The sequence below is a fragment of the Quercus robur genome, chromosome 1 (assembly GCF_932294415.1).
Source record: "Quercus robur chromosome 1, dhQueRobu3.1, whole genome shotgun sequence".
NCBI classification, from domain to species: domain Eukaryota; kingdom Viridiplantae; phylum Streptophyta; class Magnoliopsida; order Fagales; family Fagaceae; genus Quercus; species Quercus robur.
The window spans coordinates 38,228,070-38,249,911 of record NC_065534.1 but is presented as its reverse complement, the minus strand read 5'-3'; the positions used below and the strand labels follow the sequence as shown (position 1 = coordinate 38,249,911).

The window sequence follows — 21,842 nt, the reverse complement described above, 5'->3', positions numbered from 1 at the left end:
TACGTAGGCCCATTCCCATGTACACAAAGCCTTAAGAACAGACTGCGAATGCAAGAACAGATCTACGTACGCATGAATCCAAGCTACATACGCAGGCCCGAGCCCACGCACGTAGAAGCACAGACAAAAGCAATTTTTCGACATTTTCACACATACATCATCCAAAATCAATCCTAAACATGTTCCTACCCCTCCTAAGGTGTCAGGTTTTCATCTAAACCCATCCCATAGCAAAACCCAAGCATTTACATGGCCAAAAGCACGTTAAAATGAAAGATCAAAGAGAAACTTGAAAATGAAAAAAAAATTGAAAACTTACAAATTCAACCATGGGAATGTGATTCTCTGGCCATCATGTCAACGGTGGAGGCCCCATTAACCTCGTTGCCCCACTCCAACAGGTGAGGTGGAATGCATCAGAGGAAAGGATGTAGGAGGTCTTTTTGGCCTTGGGTGTCATTGGAGGAGATGAAGAGAGTTTGGAGATAAAACGAGAGAATGAGGGAGTTTGAAAGAGTCAAAAAGTGAGAGGAAAAGAGAGGAGTGGGAGGTTTTTGTAGAGAGAAAAAAGAAAAGAGTTATGGAAAAGGTGAAAAGATGAGGGAGATGAAGAGAATGAAGAAGAAAAAGAAACGGTTGGTAACCGTTGGAGAAAAAATGAAAAGGTGGGAACACATTTGATGGCTAAACTACGTGTAGTTTAGTCATGAATGGTGTAAATAAAAAAAAAAAAATCTCAAGATTGCCCCAATTAGACACAAAATCATCAAAGGACTCCCCAGTGAGCAGTAAAGGAAGCAGAAGACTCTTCCTCCAATGAAGCATGTACATCCCAAAACCATTTCCAGCAGATCACACAAAATCAAGAACACTATCTCCAATAAGGAAGCAAAAGATTCTTCCCTAATGGATCAAGCATATCAAGAACACTATCCTCAGTAAGGAAGTAGAAGACTTTTCCTCAATGGTTTAAGTATCAAGCATCATCCCCATGGAGGAGGCAGAAGATTCTTCCCCGATGGAACCAAGCACATTTAAACAATCCCTAGTGAGGAAGCAGAAGATTCTTCCCCAAAGTATCCCTAGTAAATAAGGTACAGCTAAAGTATCCCCTGTGAGGAAGCAGAATATTATTCCCCAATGAGTCCAATACACCTAAAAAATATCCCCAGCGAAGAAGTAGAAGATTCTTCCTCAAAGTCCTTAGTAAACCATGAAGGAAGTAGAAGATTCTTCCTCAGTGGATCACACATCTACACTACTCCTCAGCGAGTCCATTCCTACTACTCCTCAGTGAGTTTCTCATCCCCAAGTAAGTCATGAAAGAGGCAGAAGATTCCTCCCTATGCACACCTACTCCTCAGCGAGTTTTCACCATCCCTAGTAGATCCAACAATCAAGACTACTTGTGCACATATCCTGCGGGAGTTGAACATGTAGGCACGATAAAAAAAAGGTAGAGGTAGTGATAGAGAAAGAGGCCAAGGTCAACTTGAGGCAAGAGCCTCACCAAAAAAGGTAGAGAAATAAGTGAAGAAAACAAGAGGCACAAGTCACCCGGAGAAGTTTGAGGCAAGAGCCTTGGATGGACAACACAGAGACTATAACCTTTTGTTGTTTGTTGGATTAGCTCATAAAAGCACTTTTGTTTGTTTTTCTTTTTTCTTTTTTTGTGACTCTAGGATAGCGAGTCACTCACCATTTGCTTGCAAGTGACAAAACAGGTTTTGGGACAGTGAACCTGTCGTTGCTTGTTTCTTGAGCAACAAAGGTGGGATTTCGAACATACGAATCCCACACAGCTCTTCGAAGTTGCACCCCGCCCCATGTAAGCGTGATGTGTGTCGTGGGCATGGGTTTGGCTCGAGCCGTACGACGAAACAAAATATTTTGTCTCTTATTCTTTTGATTTCGTTAACGAAGCTCACGAATCAAAAGAGGGGCATCTGTAGACACTACATTTTGTACGCCTTACGACTCGAGCCCCCGTTTCCAAATAATGCTTAAGCTCTAAGGCCCAAGGCCAATTTAGAGCCCAATTAGATATCAAATTGACTTGGAAAGTGTTAAAATGGAAAATATAACTTTTTAAATATGCAAAAATCTATTTTTGGAAATAAATGACCTTCAGCTCACGTACATGGACAGCAGCTTGCGTACGTTAGGCAAAGCATGCATACGTGTTCATGGCAGCAAGTACATCATTTATCAATTAAACACTAAACACAACACAACAACACATGTACATGTTCATCAAACAAAACTTAACAACACATATGCATGTGAATGTGAATGTATGACTTACCTTTACTCACCTTGAAGCAACTCAACACCTATGGCATCATGCATGGGCATGTGAATGAATGATCATGGCATTGAAACAAAGAAAATACAAATTAAACCCTAATTTTGACATGTGAGACAAAGCAAGCAATTAAACATGTGAAACATAGACATTGAAAGCATAAAGGCATGGGAAAAGAAGCTAAACAAACAAACATGTGAAAGCAGAAACGAATTAACAAAATAAAAATTAGGGTTTCTGGGCAGCGGCCTGCGCACACAAGAACAAGCCTGAATGAGTATAATCAAGCCTGCGTGCGAAGGCAAGATTATGCATACACAAGTTCTTGCCTAGAAATTCAGCAAAAAAAAAAAAAAAAGAAGTTCTTGCCCAGAAAACCCTAAAAGTGCAACCAAGCTTAAAACACTAAATCTAACACCCTGACATACATTTTAAACATATAAAAACGTATAGCTAGACTAAAAAAAAAAACATATCAAAACATGTTAGAACAAGAAAACAAGACAAACAGAAGAATTAAAAGTATAAAAAGGAACGAAAAGGAAAAAGCAATGTTTGAACTAATACCTCAAAGAAAAACTCTTCAAGCTTGATTTTGACTGTTCCCTTCAGTCAAGTCTATTCACAAACCAATAAGAAAGTGATTAGCAACGTTAAACTAAAAGGATTGGGGCTAGAAAAGGTCCCAATAAAACAAAATTGACTTGAGAGTGTTTTGTGAAAAACACCCTTTTGATTCACTATTTTCTAGTGAATCTTATAATTTTTCCTGTGGGATTTTTGTGTGTTTTGAAAATATATCATGTAAGGCTTTATATAGTAGAAAACAAAGGGGTTTGGAACAGCTCCCAGGCGATGTGGGATTCATTCCAAACCTTAGCTATTATTGCAAAAAACTTGTCTTTTTTATGTCTCTGAAACCCTAGCTACGTATGTAGAAGTGTGCCTGCGTACGCATGCTTTGGCTCACGTACGCAAGCTACTGCCAACGTACATGGGCTGAGAGTCACTTTAGTCATTTTATTTCCAAAAATAGATTTTTGCTCATTTAAAAGGTTATATTTTCCATTTTAATACTCCTCAAGTCAATTTGATATTTGATTGGGTTCTAAATTGGCCTTGGGCCTTAGAGTTTGGGCATCATTGGGGAACGGGGGCCTAAGTTGTAAGGGATACAAAATATGGTGTCTACAGGGGTGCGTACATATACTTAACCATGTGTATGCAGGGTTGTAACCCTGCGCGCACATGCTCGATGATGCGAGTGCATCCTTTAGCACAGAATCTGGAAAATCACATTTTATTGCATCTAATCAAACAACTTAATACAAAAAACTAAAGAAACATGTTAGAAACCCTAAGTACTAAACTAAGAACCGAATATAACTAATTTGTAATCATGTTAAGACATCAAACAAAGATCATAACAATCATTAAACAAAACAAATGTGAATATTCAAACTAACATCACACCAAGAACATGTTAATCTAACATAAGAACAAAATAAAGACACAAGAACAAATAGAACAAATTACATCAACCCAAAATCATATTAATACATATCAAAATGAATTAAAAAAAAAATCAAGCATATCAAATATAATAATTTGAAAAACTATGTTAAGAAATTCATGTGAATCTTATTAAATAAAGAAAGAATTCTTGGGAAGAATACTCACCTTACTTAGGATCACGAGAACTTAGTCAATTACAAGAGAAAATAAAGAACACAATAGAACTTAGTTAATCACAACTTAAGAACAAGATTATAATTGAAAAAGTTTTAAAAAACGAATTGAAAAACAAGTTTCTGCCTTAGAATACTACTTGAGAGAGGTTTTGAATACATTAATGTGCAAGTGTGTTGTGTTGGTTTTGAAAAGATGAAATAGGGTTTTAGAAAACATGGAGGAAAAAAATAAACTCTATCTAACTAGGGTTTGGTTTGGAAACATAAGATAATTATTTATATGAGTAAACTAGTGTTGCTGAAGCTTTTTAAAGGATTTTGGACATTCCTAAGGGTCTAGGGGGGCGGCCCAACCTGAATATTGAAGCTTTGGGCCCCTAAAAATGAAGATATAAAGTTCTAGAGTGGGTGCACGCACATGGTTCCTAACACGCACACACACAAAACCCTAAATTTGACTGCATTGCTGGTCCGACTTAAAACAACCATAACTCCCTCATTTTCAATCCAAAATGCACATAATTTATATTCAAATTGAATCCAAGGATATTTTCTTTCCAATGTAACAAACATCACTCAACAATTCATTGTAGATCAAAATTTATGATATAAAAAAAAAAAAAAAAAAAAAAAAAAAAAAAAAAAGAAAAGAGAAAATGTCATTTTTCCGTATCGTTTTCAAAGCTATTTGAACACTTTTAAGTTATGATTACCTCCAAACTAATGAGTACTCTTCAATTACCCTTGGTTGACATATGTCAAGCTCATTATTAGGGTCGATGACCAAATGTTATTAATGGCTACAAAATAAAATATCTACACTAGAGGTGTGGTCTCTCACATCATTACTTTGGTTTATTTTGAGTTTTGGAAGTGGCTTGGAGTTTCTCACACTATTTGAATATGTATTTTGCTATACATTCTAATTATTTGATTAATTGCGTAATACAAACTATAGCCTTTATAGATTGTACTGAGTTATTTAAATTTTTTGAATATTAAAACCACACCACTGTATGAACATACGAATAGACTATGTTGATGGATATTTTTGTTAGTGTTTTTTTTTTATTGCTGCATCAAATTTGATTTGTAAAGAATATAGTGTTACCAAAAATTACTATTAATTTTAATATGATATACAATTCAATATGTTTTGGGCAGATTTTTTTAATTCTTTTTTTTTTTTTTTTGACAGATCTGTATTGGTTGATGTGTATTGGTGGTTTTCTACTTAATTTCTACTACTCTCTTTTCATCACTTTAGTTTTATTTGGTTTAATAGATATTTTGATGGATATTTTTGTTAGTGTTTTTTGGTTGCCACATCAAATTTGATTTTTAAACAATAGTGTTACAAAAAATTACCATCAATTTTAATATGTTATACAATTCAATTATGTTTTGGGCTGATTTTTTTTTCTTTATTTTGGTAGATCTGTATTAGTTTATGTGGTTTGGTGGTTTTCTGTTTTAATTCCTGATACTCTCTTTTCATCACTTTAGTTTAATTTGGTTTAATCAATTTATTTAACACTCTTAAAAAGATTATTTTTTTATACTAAAAAACTATCCAAAAATATTTTCGCCTTTTTTATTTTATTTTATTTTTATATACAATATAGTTTCTCATAATAACTACCCAACAACATATTTATAGGGATAGTAGAAACTTTCAACTATTCACTTTATTTTTCTCTACAAAAAAAACTATCTATGATTCATAAATTCATTGGTAGGCATAGTTTGTAAGTTATTGTAATAACGATCACGTATGGTTAGAGGAGACCCAAGCATTTCCTAGTGATGTTGTATAAACGAAATACTATTTTTTTTTTTATCAATAAAATTTCTAATTGATTTATAAAAAATAAAAAATAATTCTAACATATCTTTGCCTTTTTGAAATTGATATGAGTTGGTTAATTTCATATTAATGGCGATTACTATGTATTTGAATGTACCAATCAATTTTTTGAGTAATATATTAAAGTAATTTTGTGATGCAAAATTTTTACCTTAAGAGATATAAAAATTTGAAAAATAAATTTGAAACTTAATATATTTTTTTGAGAAAAAAACTTAAAATTTTAGTCGTACTAACAAAAATTTTCACAACACTTAAACAATATTACTAGAAATCTCTTACCCAAGGGCCCCAAATCATATAGTCAAATACAACTAAGGATCTAAATTAAAACTTGTTCTTGTTCTTGTGATATTGGTTGATTGTGCTCCATGCCTCCATGTAGACCAATGAAATCCATAAAGTTATCTCCATCTTGTCTTGAGCAATCAGTGTCAGTAACCATTCTTGAAGGTGTAGGTTAAGTTGTATCACCTTCGCCACAAACTCTTCCAAATTGCAGTTGTCATCAGCTATATTAACTCCCTTACTACCTCCCTTAATTTTATTTTCCCATTCTGCTAAATTAACCATTCTTGAAAAGATGAGGAATTTTCATGTATTTTTCTCCCTTTTGAGGTAGCACCTCTGGGTATTTCTTTGTGATGCACCACTAGCTTCTAATCAGCAAGTAATGTGAATTTTGGGCATGTCTCTCTTATTCTTTACATTTATTGAACCTGGGGCTGATTGGACCAATTTCTGCTTTACTTAGCCTTTCCAAAACTTGACCCCGACAACCATCACTATGGGACTACTTCGTTTCTGTTTCCTTGTCCCTAAAAGAATCATGTACAATTTTTTCTTAAAGTGCCAGTTCTGCTATGTGGTGTTCATTTATCAAAAAGATAAAATTATATACATAATTTACATCCTGAGATAGAGTGTAGCATGTCAACCTAAAGATCAGTAACAGATAATCTAACAGAAAAGAAATAACACTTGTGGGGAAGATCCTCTGGCAAGAAGTGAACTTTTTCTTTAGAACTTAGACATAGTAAATCATACCAACTTCCAGCAAAGAAGTAGGGGACACCTTCATGAGAATATTAGGCTCTGTACCATTCTTGCTTAAAAAAGCATATACTACATCAATGGCAAATTTCTTAAAAATGGAAGATGGTTTCTTTGACTTTGCATAGGAATGCCCCAAAACATAAGTGACGCCAGATTCTTTGGCTTTTAAAATCTGCAGAGACTCATCTTTAAGAAGAAAACTTTCCACACGACCAATATCAGATGTCATCACTTGAATATCACATGAACATCTCACTCTGTCCTCTTCAGGATATGAAATTGAGATGGTATGCACTGAAGAATCAAAGGCTTCAATATCTGAGTTTCCAAACTCTCCACAAAAATCAGTTGCTTTTGATGCAGTTTCGTCCTCAGTTTCTACAAATTGTACAAGTCCAGACACCAATCTGTTTTCGAAATTGTAATTTTCTTGTTGCAGATCCTTGTAACCATACCTCAGAATGCATCTGAACATGCCACACTCCTTTGGGCCTACCCTACTAATGAGAATTCGTTCCTTTTCACAAACATAGGGAACTTGAACAGATTTTATGCAAACAAAAACAAGCACTTGATGGAATGCAGGTAAATTAGTCACAAAATGTCCAAAAACAGCTGGTACCCCTGTTACCAGATTAGTGTATACAAGTCCAATTCCAGGGACCCGGACCATTCCTAAGCTTGGCCCTAAAGACACTATCCTATTCATTGAAACCTTGTTCTCCACATCAAACTGGTGTTTCTTCATTGTTCCATAATTCCATATGTACATTACAGCCATAAAGATAGAAGACACTGTAAGCGCAATCCATGCACCCTCAGGTACCTTGAAAATACATGCAGAGATGTAAAGTAGTTCCATTGATCCAAACACCAACAGAAATGCAACAGCAGTAACTGTCTTTTGCTTCCACACTATTATCATCACCATTGCCATCAAGCAAGTTGTCACAAACATAACGGTAGTCACTGCTAGCCCTGTATAGTCAGGAAAACAACCACATTCATTCATGTACACAAAAGGCCTAAAGAGCATCAGCAACTTGCAAGTATACTCAGTGGTTTAGGTTTATACCATATGCATGACCCATCATGCCTGTGTCCCTCAATCCGATTGTCACAGCTAAAGAAAGGCACATTAGCATCCAATTGACCTCAGGTATGTATATTTGCCCATATATTTTACTGGAAGTATGGATGATTCTAACATGGGGAAAGCAATTCAATGCACAGCACTGGCTTATAATGGAGAAAGTAGCTGATATTACAGCCTGACTCCCTATCACAGCCGCAAAAGTAGCTACTATGAACACTGGCCAAAAGACAGTTTCTGCATAGAAGATAATGGTATTTACACAAGAGATGGGGAAAGAATCACATTAAACTAATTGGCACATTAAGATGTTCTTGCCTGGTATGGCTTTATAGAAGCTTCTCTCAATATCTTCATGGTGCTTAGAAAGGAATGCAGCCTCACCCATATACGTAAGAAGCAAAGAGGGATATACTAGAAATGTGAAGGCTATCTGGGATTAGAAAACCAAGTGTTAAGACAATGAATTTCACAATAACTTAATGAGCAAAGGTGTTCATGTCCCATACAATAACTAGAGTCTGGGTTTACCCTAATTGAGAGTGAAGAGAAATGGCCCAAATTAGCAAACATTGTCTCCACACCTGAGATGATATTCCAAGTAAAAGTTTAAAAATAGTTCCAGTAGTTCTTTTCACTACGAATACATGGCAATAGCCATATTCGAAGTGTGAAAGAGTTACCTGTGATGGCAAGAACCACTCCTCCTAATGATACCCATCCTTCAATGCCTGTGCTTTTAAGGAACTTTAACATGTAAATTGGAGAAAGTGCATGAAATATATGAGAATTCCACCGAAATATGTTGTATACCCCAATGCCAGTAAGACAAAGAAGCCATGCTGTGACAATTGGAGCAAACATGAAAGCAACTTTGTGTGTTCCGTAGTGCTGAAGGGAGAAAAGCCCCACTAAAATGACACACGAGATAATAACAATGTGATCTGAAAGAAAAGAAATTCAAATAGAATTGATAGACAGTGGAAGTTTTTAAAGGGAACAGGAAGATAGCAATGTATTGAGCTGGACTCACTCTCATGGAGTTCTGTGATCTTCAGTTTGATGCCTGAAACTGCTGAAAGAACTGAAAGGGGAAACACACACAAATCTCTATAAGAGCATTTATGGAAAGTAAAGCAGAAATGAAACTGAAAGACCTGCACGTATTCGACTCTCATATAAAATGTACATTTCAAGATGTAGATACAAAATATCACACAATGAAATATAGTAGCAAGATCTATCACAGTTACATGACATGTTTTAGAAAGAAGTATGTGCTTTAGAGCTGGATTTATTAAGAGCGTACATGCACATTTTATTTAATGAAATGAAGATAATAAAGATATCATGCAGTCTTAAAACAAAGCAACAATAAAATTGGTACACGAAAAGCTAATAAATTCATTACTCAAAATCTGGAACATATTTACAATATGCAACTAAGAATAATCCACATATTAAAGAATTGATATGAATATGGATAAAAAAAAAATTGAAGAATTGATATGAATAATGCTGGGTAGTCAGAAAATTCAAATGATGGAGCAAATAACAGTAATGCAGTAAAAAGCACTAGAGGCTGAGCAGCTACACTAAATCCAGCTACCTGATATTGCAGGAGTGAGTACTCCATCAGCAATAGCCATGCAGGTTCCAAGCAGTACAAAAATCAACAGCCCTTTGCAAAACCTTGGGTGCTTCTCAAAGAATGACTTCAGAGCAGAACTCTGCCAGGTGTCTGCAGATCTGTCTGTTACATACTCAGACAACTTCTCATCTGCAGCTTGTTGATTGGGTAGAATGCTTAGTCCTGCATGTCGGCAGAGAAGAGAGTACAATGCAAATGTACCACCTGCATCATTAGTTAAAAGTTGACAAAGATAAACTTTCTTTTTTTGCCTAAAAATTGCTATCGCGTTTCAAACAATAATATCTAACTGATTACAGCTTTCCTTATTGAGGTTTAAATCTACCATACAGGAGAAAATTCTCAGCCACAATTTTTTGGTAATGCATCAAAAGCACATGGTGCTTCTGTTCAGTGTTGAGAAGGCTGTCATATAAATAAGCAGCAGTTAGCTTGCTATATATCAATTTTAACAGCATGCTATGTACCACCCCAAATTTATAAGAGAAAAAAGATTAAAGAAAAATTAGAACATTAAAGTAAATCACTCATTTTCAGGGCTTGGCAAAGCAATATGCAAGTTCTCCATACATGTAGTGGTCACCAGAATCAGGTCCAGAAGTGAACCTTCCCAGATAATGGTGTCATAACATCTTTTATATCCTTCAGTCCTTGACAATTGTTGGTATGTGAGGTAAAGTTGAGGGACTAGGAGTAAATTTTTGAGTCATGAATTCAATCGTATTATCAAATTTAAGTAATTGATTATTGAACGAATGACAAAGTTATACCTTCACCATTGTCATCAGCCAACATCACTATGAATACATATTTGAAGAGAGCAATAAGTGTAATTGTCCAGAAGATAAAGGAAAGCACCCCATAAATCTCTTCATCATTCTCATGCAGGCTTAATTTCCCAGAGAATGTGGTCTTGTAAACATAGAGAGGGGAGATACAGAGATCGCCATATACCACTCCAAGACTTTGATAAGCCAATGCAAGCACTGTTGTAGAGGACACCCTTCTCAAGTTCTGGTTCAAGACATTCAATTCATTAAAATATAAGCGATAAACTTAGTTAGAAGAAAGAAAATGATTAGGCAAAGGCAATAGTGTTCACATCAAATTTTCTTCTTTATGGATCAGCATCATCAGATATTAACTGAAACAGCCAACAACGTCCTAAAATCCTGAACTAAGTTCAGTAAATGCTGCAGAATACAGTATTCCTCCTTCTACATTCACCAGTTCATACTATATAACTCAGCAATTAAACTCTTGTTAGAACCACATTTAAAATAGGACTCAATTTTAATATGATAATCCCATTCTTCTATTAGTTTTCCACCCACATTATCCATAAACATGATCATTTCAAACAACCCCATTAATTCTAGCACAGAATCATTTGACCCAGAAACTCTTTCCAAGCGTTCAAAGTTTCCAGAAATAACCACCCATCACAAGGTTCGTTAAATGCCGACCTCATAAGAAAAATAATAAATAAACAAACCCAAGATAGTAACTATATAGTTTTTCAACCCCAAAAAAGAAAATATCCCAGAGGAAAAAAAAAATTGACACTGACATTGAAATATCATTACTGCTTTAATAGCTCAGTGGGCACGAAAAGATGCATACCTGTTGAGATGTTCCCTGTTCTACAAATTCTTCAGAGGGGTTCATGGCTTTTAGAGAGATAAAGAGAGAATAATAATGGCAAAGAAGAAGGATGAGAATGAGAATATAAACAGTGATGAGAGAGAGAAGAAGTAGAGAATGTAGGAAGTGAGGAGCAGTGAGTAGTCAAAGAGGCAAGTGATGCGTGTGCGCAAGTCTGTGACCAAGAGGTTGCTAATCTTTGAATGAGTCAATGCCTTTTTAATCTTGGAAATTGTAGTACTTTTTTAGCAGTGGTATATGACTTTTTGTTTTTTTTTTTTTTTTTTTAATTATGTAAATCTTGTCCCATACATATGTGGCTGTGTATATTTCTTGTGAAATTGTATTTTTAAAACATGATTTTAGTTTAAATTACAATTTTTTTTTTTTTTTTCTGAGTGTGAAATCATGTTTTGATTTCACCATTTTAATTGAATATATATTTTTACTTTGTGTAATAACTACTGTCTTTTTATTATTTGCAAATTTTATTAGTACTGCAGATTTTTAAGACCAAAATCTACCTATATGAGCGGCAGGAGCTGTCTCCCCCATTTCGTTTGTTGTGTTTTATTTATTTATTTATTAATAGCCCTTACAAAAATGATTGAAAAACAATCGCATCATAAAGTTAAAAGCCTTCTTTTTTTTTGAGGGAAAAGTTAAAAGCCTTCTATAAAGTGATAATAAGACTTTTATAAAATAAAATAAAATAAATGATAATAAGAGGAATCCTCCTAAAACGAGAACACGAGTCAATAATCAATTTGAACAAAATGAGAACATACTTAAAAAAAATGATATCATTAGCACCCATATCCATAAAATGTAAATAACTCATTAATCATTAACCATTGTGCATATCCACCTGCTTCATATGCTTCTTTAATTCTCCATACCATCTCTTGGGCATTATTATCTAGCTAACATCTCTACAAGTATGAAGTAGTTCTTATGAGGTGGGGGTGGGGTAAGGGTTGGATTTTAAGTTTCTCAGAGGGAGTTTCACAACATGTGTACTTAAATTATACTAGAATAAAATTTCTATCTTGTGTTTAAAAAAAAAAAAAAAAAAAAAAAAATCTAGCTAACATGGGTGAATCAACTACCAAAAGTTATCAATTTTTATAAAAACTTACAAATTAAAGTGTTAATGAATTTGATTGGTGCTATATCAACAACATAATAAATAAGATTTGTAATTACTTTTTGTTTGCATTCTAAAAGTTAATACATTAGTTTGTAAGCTTCAAACAGCAAAATTTGTAATAACATCACTCGTTAAACTTTAGGTTTCTAGCAACCTCAACTCCTACAAGAGCTTGGAAGAGCTTATATTTATATTAATTATACAAGTAAAATCACTTGATGTTGGTGTATAATCTTACTTATGATGAGTACTTTTCATTTCAATGACAAATGGCCGTCTCATTCTCATTTATTTTAATGTATCAGTAATTTCTTGCTTAATGCTATATGATAGAAGTAGAAAATGAAAAGGATGTGAAATGAAGTGTGCAACAGTTTACTATTCTCTAATGTAGGAGAGATCGTGCTGAAACCATGACTTGTGATCTATATCAAAAACTTTGGCATGTAACAGAACCGGTTCAAATTATTTTGGGCATTTTTCATCTAAAATTTTAGCAATTTGGTGGAAACATTAGAATGGTTAAATTTTCTTTTCTTATTCTGGAGTTTGGAGAAAGAGCCAACTTCCCGGGAAGGAAAAGAAAACAATTATCTTTCTGAGTTCTTAGCTCTATGTTCCATTCAGTTTAGGAACTCTAGTTAAATTTGACTGACCAAGCTGTATGCAAACAAATGCGAAATGGCTGCAAGCTTCTTCTGCACCAGGCATCCTAACTCCTAAGTCCTAACCTACTCCTCAATCATACCTACTGACCTGTCATGTAAATCATGTGTGCAAGTAATATTAGTAGATATATTATAGAGTGGTGTTTATTATACGCACATTTACACACCCAAAAAAGAAAAAGAAAAAAATTGAAATTATGACCTAAAGTCAGAATTTTCAAGTTAAAATGTGTGTGCAATAGTATGTGTAATAACTTTTATCCTGTTTGCCATGAATAACCCACTTGAAAATTATACCAAACTATAGATGCCAAAAGATTGGACGTGGCAATATCACACTCATACACAAGTTCACATACAAAGTAGATGAAGTTTGGCGTTCTTAACTCAAATCTCTACTACTTTTGTGGACATTCTTGATTAATTTATGTTTATTTTGAATGATTTTGGAAAATAATTTTTTTAAAGTAAACTAAAAAATACAAATATAATATCGAATTCATTTTTGCAGTGAAGAGCCAGGGATTAAGAAGAAAATTAAAGGGAACAAAAATAAAGGATTAGTTATTAAAATAAGAGGGTGTTACAAGTTACAACAGTCCTGCTCAGCTCTTGGTGAAAGAAATAAAATTATTAGGTTTTGTGTGTGTGTGTGTGAGTAAGAGAAAATTATTTGTTAACTAAACGTAAGGACCACCAGATAGATCTGTCGTCTCTCCTAAAGTTGCAGCGAAGTGTCCTTGCATATAATAATATAACCCTTTCTAAATTGCTTGAAACTATTTTTAGCTGATTGTTTTTGTGTATTATTATTATTAATTAATGTTGTTATTATTTAGTTAGTATTATTTTGAGGTGAGCTGAGCTAAATTTTCACTTCATGTATCAATCTTTTAGACTTTCACTTTTACATTGCTGGTGATTATATGTGTTTGGACATTTGTTACAAGGAATAACACACATAATATTAACCTCCTCTCCATTTCACTAAAATTTGAGAGAACATAGTCCATTTCACGTTTAAAGTTTTATTTCCTGTTAGTGATATGTCATTTAAAATTAAAATTTTAGATCCAATTTTAAATTTATAATATTTAATCCGAATTATATGGAATAGAATTTGTGTCTGAGTTAGGACTTTAGTTTAGGGGGAAAAAAAGTAAAAGATAAAATTGAAAGTGCAATTAAACTTAAAAATATTCATCTGTATTAATAAAAAAAATAAAAAATGGAGTAATATAATAATGTAATTTTCATACAAAATAAAATAAAAATTGTAATTGTATTTGTAATTTATTTTCCATACCTAGTTTGATTTACTTCATTGCCCTTGGCAATTTTACATATTTTTAAATTCGTTTTATATTTTTTCATTCCCGTTAATTTGATTATTTTAAATAAATTAGGAAAATAAATCAATGTAAAAGTTTTAAAAGCATCACAATATGCTTTGAAAGATGCATACTTGGTGTCTTGATTGCTTTAAAAAAATATGTAGAATTCAATCTTTCTTTTTGTATTTTTTTATAATTACTTGAAAATTTTGGATTTATAGCAAAAACCTAAAATTTGAAATAGCCAAAAAGTCAATAAATTAATTGAAAAAAGGTTAGTGTAGGGCTGGAAGCAATAGGGATCTAATGCCATAAGAAATAAGACAAAAATAGTAATTTTCTTATTTAATTATCTTAAGTTTTAAAATATAGAATCCACTATTTTGAGTTTCAAGTGACGAGGAAAAAATTGTTTACTTTGGATTGAAAAAGTGCTATGATATGTGATATAGTATATGGAATATTGGATTTCAATTAAAAGGAAAGACTTTGATTCTTAGTAAAAAAATAACACACACACACATATATATATATATATATATATATATATATATAACTATCATTTCTATTGCAAAATTTTCTACTTATTGATGTGGCAACCATAAATAATAATTACATATGAGAGGCAATTGCGCCTCCTTGGTTCCGCCTGTGAATAAAACAATTTCAAAAGAAGAGCTTTATTTTTTGTGTATCACATGCATTTTATATGCTATAACTTTTGAGTAGAGTTTGTGATGTGATTTTGTGCTAGAATTAAATTCTCTCTCCCTATGTTTGTGTTTGTTTCTAATTTTTTTTTTCAAAAATATAATAATGGAAATTAAAGAAGGCTTAGAAAGTTCTGGTGTGGACTTCTAACCTCCTGATTTGGTCATTAAACTCTAAAAGCAACTTCAAAATGCAAAGGTGATTGATATGCATTATTTGGCACAGTATAAGAGCATCCACATCAGTAGATGCAAAATCTTGCAAAATGCAAAAAATCCTTTATTTTACACATTTTGACCCAAAAAACACCCACATCAATGGATGTAAAATTGTGCATAAATGCACAATTGCTACAGTAACCATGCATATATGCACGGTTAATGTAGTACTTGCATTTAATATTTTAGTAATTTTTTCTCTCTCCTTGTCTCTGGTTGCTCACTCTCACCTCACTCTCCCTTTTTCTCATTTCATCAAATCATCAAACCATCTAATCTTTCGCTGATCAAAGCGTGGATCTCACCACCACCACCAATCAAAGCGTGGATATTGTCTCTGGATTTCTCGTTGTTTGATGGTTTTGATTAGTGGATTTCTCGTTGGCTCATCAAATCGTTCGATCTCTCGTCGATCTAGAGTTCTCGTTGTTTGATGGATTTCTCTGGCTCATCAAATCGCCATGATCTCTCGCCTATCTGTTGACACCCCATTTTGTAACCTGCATTTAACCTCACATGGAGGATAAAAAGGGTAATTTCACCTTGAAAATATGCATTTTGATTATGGTCATTAGATCCTTAATCTCATTTCACCAAAATGATTTTAATATTGTAACGATCAAATCGAATAGTCATAAGCCCTAATCGGATCATTAGATTGAAAGTTATTATCAAATCAAGTTTTAATGGCCGAGATGCAATATCACAAATTGAGTCCAACTATATGTGATTATGAATAATTGATTCCAATTGGTTATAATTATAATCAATTTGAGATTAATGGCGTGTCATAATTTGATTGGTTAAGACTACATTTTATGGTAAGGTTGCACATACTTAATTAATTAGATAATCAAACATTAATTATTCAATGAGTAATTTCTACAATTATCTTTTAATTAGGGTAAATTTGAAACTAATTAAGTATGAAATGGGAGTGATTGGAGCCTATTAATGTTAATTGAAAACTAATTTGGAATCTATTAATGTTAATTGTGCTGAAATTATTTTCTAACAAATGACCTCTGCTCACCATTTTGTTGATATCTCTCAGAATGTTTTGAATCTGTGAATGAGGTTAATTTTTCCAGAAACTAGACTCCTGGGGCTTCAATTTGAGCACAAGAATGAGACAATTCCAATCAGAATTGAGTAAGATATGATTTGTTGAAATTAGATTTACAAGTTGTTTCACTAGTTACGGGAAAACCGAATTTTGCTTGCTCCTCACTCCTATCAATCTCTACATTTAATGCACTCGATTTCCCCAAAGGCTAAAATAAGGTCTAAGTTCATGATTCTTTGTCAACCCTCATTAAATGACATTTCATTCATATTTTCTCCACCACTACTATATAAACCCCCCTCTCCTCCATTTCAAAGCACACAAATGCCCCCTCTCTTCTCCTCTCTTGAGTTCTAGTGAAATAGAATAGTCTTGTCATATCTTGGTCTTCTTGAGACTCAAGGTATTGAGTGAGACTCACTCTCCCTCTCCTGCCTCTTCTTTTCCTCCACCCTTAGGACCTTCATCAAGAGTCTCCTCCTTCATCGTATGAATCTTGCATGAAGGTATAATCTTTTTTCCTAACTTGTTTTTTTATGTTGCATGATGAGAATTTAAGATTAAAGTATGATAGTAATTATTTAAATTTTATTGAATATGTTTGAATATTCTTATGTGTTCTTCACATGTTCTTGATTGCTCATCACATGTTCATGCATAATACTAGTTTTGATCTTAAACCACATCAAAAACGTGAAAAAGATGTTTGTTTAATAATTCTTTCAAATCCTTAAATCTAGAATATCACCATCCGCACACATTCACTAGAATTTATTTTTCAAATCCAAATGCAATGCTTAATAAATTGAATTAGGGTTTATCACATGCACACGCATTAAATTCAACATGCAAATTGATTGATAACATATTGGATGATGTGATATGAATGTTGGCCACCATAATTTAGAAGATTGGTTTCACCAGGCAAGGTGGGTGCCTATTATCTTGTAACATAACCTCCAAGCTTAGATCAAGGGTTGATAAATCAATGTTTATCCTTATAATTTTCAATTTCTAGATTGTAACTAATAAACAAAATCATGTACTTTATCTTAGATTGTATCTAGGACCAAAGTCATGTAATTTCCTATGATCAATGTAAATTCAATTTCAAATTAATAAAATGAGGAATTTTTCAATTATGATTTTCTTATTTATTCCACCAATTAAATAAGTGACGACTCTATTGTAAAAACCTTAATCTAAAGGGGAAAATATAATCAATTGAACCTCCATTTTGAGAAGTAATAACATGACTCCACCCATTCACGTGAGTTTGGCCCAACACACCATAAAAAACGGGCCAAGGGCGCGGTCTTTCACACTATCCTTTTTCTTTGTTTGATGGTTTTGACTATTAGATTTGATGAATTTGATGAGTGGGTTTTGATGATTTTGATCCGTGAGTTTTGATGGTTTTGATGAGTAGGCATGATGGGGTTGATGGTGGCTGGGATTTTGATGGATGGGTTGATGATGGAGGTTGACTTGATGATGGTAGCTGTGTGGGTTGATGATGGAGGGTTGGGTATTGATCATTGATGGTGGTTGGGTATTGATCAGGTTAATGGTGGATGGATTTAGAATATTTTATTGAATAAATGTGTAGAATAGACAAACTACTGTTGATGTTTTGTAAAAATGGGTGTGTAAAATAGAAAAAACATTTTTTTTCTTACAAAATGGCAAAAATTATGCATCAATTGATGCAGAAGCTCTAAGATGCTAGAATTTGATGTTACCTATCAAATTAGAATGAAAGAAAGAGAAAGATATGATGCCAACATGTCCCAAAGATATGATGTTAACTTATGACTAATCTCTCTCTCTCTCTCTCTCTCTCTCTCTCTCTCTCTCTCTCTCTCTCAATGGTGTCTTCTCTTCTCAATAAAATTACTCATCAGCCTAACAAATATTGGAAGCTGGTTGGGTAGGAGTTTACATAATAATATATGAGCAAAATATATAATTGTTTTGAATTTAGATTATAATAAGAAGATATATATTAGGAGCTAAAAAAAATCATCCTTAACAACCAGGTTTTACGTATCATTGGGTTCTAGCAGTAGTACAATTATCGGCTATCACATATCATTACAGGCATAATGATTGGTAATGAGATTGAATTACAAGATGCATGATTAGAATAAGGGAAGGTTATCTATCTTAAGTGTCCGTTTGTTAAAGATTATTTTTGCCAACTTATTTTGCTATTCAGATTATTTTTGCTACTATTTATAAGTCTCACTACACTTTTTGGTACTATTCATGGGTCTCGCTATACTATTTCAACTAACTTTTACTTTTATTTACAGTATTTTCAGCAAAAAGTTTTCAATTTCAGCAAATTAAGTGAATTCCAAACGGATCCTAAGCCTTTAAAAACCTTTGTTTATTTTTCTCAACTCCCGGTATTATTGGGAATTGGGATCCAACCTACGGTATTTTTATTAAGAAAGTATAGGAGTGAGAACTCATGAGATGTGACGTTAGGTGTCCTTTCTACGTCAAATATTTATAGGTCTTTTATATATTGTCCCCATTTTGATTTAATGCTTGGCCTTCCAAGATTGGAAAGTGATTGTGAAAACTTATATCCAACAATTGCTTTCATGGACCAGAAAAAAGAAAAGGAAGGACACTTGCTCCAACTTGGTTTGCTCGGCTATCTATTAAGAATTAGGACATCGTTCATGTTTGCCGTTTCTGACCCTAGATGATGCTGCACACATCAAAAAGGAAAACTTAAATGAAAAGGTTTAGTTCCAAACCAATTTAAATTTAGGGGTAATTACACATAACCCACATGTAGTTTGGACAAAAATCACCTTGCCTATTCGTGGTTTGAAAAGTGTCATTTAACCCACCTGTGGTATATTTCCTTCAATCTCTGTAACCTACCTCAAGCCCAGCTGTTACCAAAAAAAAAAACCTCTTATCCCCAAAACACAACATAACGCAAATCAAAATACCCAAAACTCAAAAACTTTTTGAGAGAGAGACCTGTGGTGAGACCAACGTGTTCTTCGTGGTTTGGAGTGTCTGGAGGGATAGAAAACACAACTTTCACAACATCGAAGCCAGGGAAGGTATGTGTAACTGTTGTTGATCTGCATTTGGGTTCTTGATGGCATTTTTTTTATTGCGACCCACCCACATAGATAGGGTTTGTAAAATTTTCTCAAAATGGGTGTATGTTAAATGTGCATTTTGCTATTTATATGTAGAATCACTTAGGATGTAGCTAATGTATTGTTATGGTTGTTTATATAATGCGTATACCTAAAAGAATCAAGTTTATTTGTCAATGATTACACTTGTTTGTGAACTATGGGTAGTGTGGTCCCTATGAATTTGTTAGGAATCTGGTTTTGCATGTGCTATATGTGGTCCCTTGTCCGTGTGTTGTCTCTCAACAACAAAATAAATTTTATATGAAAACAAAACAGCACTATGTTTGGCTTGTTATTTCTTTTGGCTTGTTGTCGTTTTCTGCATGTTAGTATGTAAACAAACTACTTATTTTAATTGCAAATGGTTGACTTCACATTTGACATTGAAATTCATGTTGGGGGATGTTTTGTGGAGGACCCAACCCTACGATATGTGGGTGGGTCTGTACATACATTGACAGAGATTGATCCTGACAAGTTGAGTTTCTTTGAAATTCAAGATTTATACCATCTAGTTGGTGCTCTTAAAGAACACAATAGATATAGGTATTTACTTCCTGAAGGTGATCTAGAGGATGATTTAAGAGATATAAAAACAGATCCAGATGTGGTGAACATGACTACCCTTCATAGGGCATGGCTAGCTAACAAAATCATAATCTATACTGACATAGATATGGAGCCATTGGCAGTTGAGCATCCTGATGAAGGGGAAGTGGCAGATGATGGTGTAGGTGGTGATGGATAGGGAGTGGCAGAAATAGGTGGTGATGTGGGTGGTGTAGGTTGTGATGAAGGAATGGATGAAATAGATTTGGAGAGTGATTATGATGAAGTTGTATTGGAGGAAGAAGAAGATGTTGAGAATGTTGAGGATGGTGCAAAAGTTGAAGAACAGGATGTTGAGGTTGGTGCAAGGGTTGAAGAACAGAATGTTGAAGGAGATGATAATGATGATTGACTATATGAAGGCCTAGAGGGGGAGGGCTTTGGTGATGACATATTTGCTGCTCCAAACTCAACTCCACAAGGTTCTGCTCTAGAATCAAGTGATGCTCCTAATACAGCCCAAGCATCAGGCAATGCTCCCAATACAGCCACAGAATCAAGCAATGCACCCCATGTAGCCCCAGAGACTAGTGGCATGACTGGTTTAGATAGTGGGGATGAAACCGAGTAGGCTGAGCCAGCTCTTGAGGATGACCTGGTAAGCATGGATGGATCTGATGATGAGCAGGTACCTAAGCAGCCAGAGTTTAATGCTAAGAGTGACATGAGAAATGTTGTACTAAAGAAGGAGATGAAGTTTCCTAATGCAAAGGTGTTCAGAACTGCCTTAAGGGAGTATGCAATTAAAAAACCAGTTGATATCAAATTCAAGCTGAATAAGAGGACCAAGATATCAGCTTATTGCAAGAATGAGTGTGGGTGGAGATGTTATGCATCTTAGATAAGTGGAGAGCTAACATTTCAGATTAAGACATTGACTGATGAGTGTACTTGCCCCAAGTCTTTTAAAAATAGCCAAGCAACATCAGCTTATGTTGCTAAGAAGTTCATTAAGGATTTTAGCAAAAATCCAAATTGGGAGGTGAGTGGTGTACACAACTATCTGATGCAAAATTTATCTGTTGACCTAAGTGTAAACTAAGTGTATAGGTCAAAGAGAAAGGCAAAGGATTTGATCAATGGAGATGAGCAACTGCAATATGATGTCCTTAGGGATTATGCACAAATGATAAACACTGTAGACAAAGGGAGTAGGGTTATACTACAGACAAAAATGGCTAATGAGACTTCCCAACCAAAATTTAAAAGGATGTATGTTAGGTTCAATGCGATAGGAATTTTAGGTGGCTGCAAGCCATTTATAAGTTTAGATGGTTGTCACATAAAGCACAGATTTGGTGGGAAAATATTATCTGCCATTGCCAAGGATGCAAATGACAACATTTTTCCAGTAGTCATGGCTGTTGTGGAACAAGAAAACAAGGAGTCTTGGATATGGTTTTTGGAAATATTTGCTGATGACATAGGGAGGCCAGAGGAGTTTCAGTTGGTCTTCATTTCTGATAGGTAGAAGATATGAAAGTTTTGTTCAGTTATACTTGAATGGTTTACTTCGTTTGTTGAACTAACATGTTTTGTTTGTATGTTTGGTTATTTGCAAGGGCTTATACCTACAATAGAGGCACTATTCCCTACTGTGGAGCAT

General features: G+C 34.1%; 1 protein-coding gene across 3 annotated transcripts; it reads right to left on the bottom strand.

Moving 5' to 3' along the window:
* Nucleotides 1–6,105: 6,105 nt before the first annotated feature.
* Nucleotides 6,106–11,505, bottom strand: LOC126689152 (potassium transporter 1). Of its 3 annotated transcripts, none has more exons than XM_050384208.1 (9): nt 11,287–11,505; nt 10,434–10,677; nt 9,622–9,867; nt 9,046–9,096; nt 8,696–8,956; nt 8,544–8,596; nt 8,331–8,445; nt 7,995–8,249; nt 6,106–7,897 (listed from the first exon to the last, which is right to left on the bottom strand). In XM_050384208.1, the coding sequence occupies exons 1-9, from the start codon at nt 11,329–11,331 to the stop codon at nt 6,891–6,893; spliced, it is 2,277 nt and encodes a 758-aa protein (XP_050240165.1). In that variant the 5' UTR covers nt 11,332–11,505; the 3' UTR covers nt 6,106–6,890. The 3 variants fall into 3 exon arrangements, with proteins under 3 accessions (XP_050240165.1, XP_050240172.1, XP_050240179.1); XM_050384215.1 differs by having other exon boundaries at nt 8,696–8,923; XM_050384222.1 differs by having other exon boundaries at nt 9,622–9,825.
* Nucleotides 11,506–21,842: the final 10,337 nt, after the last annotated feature.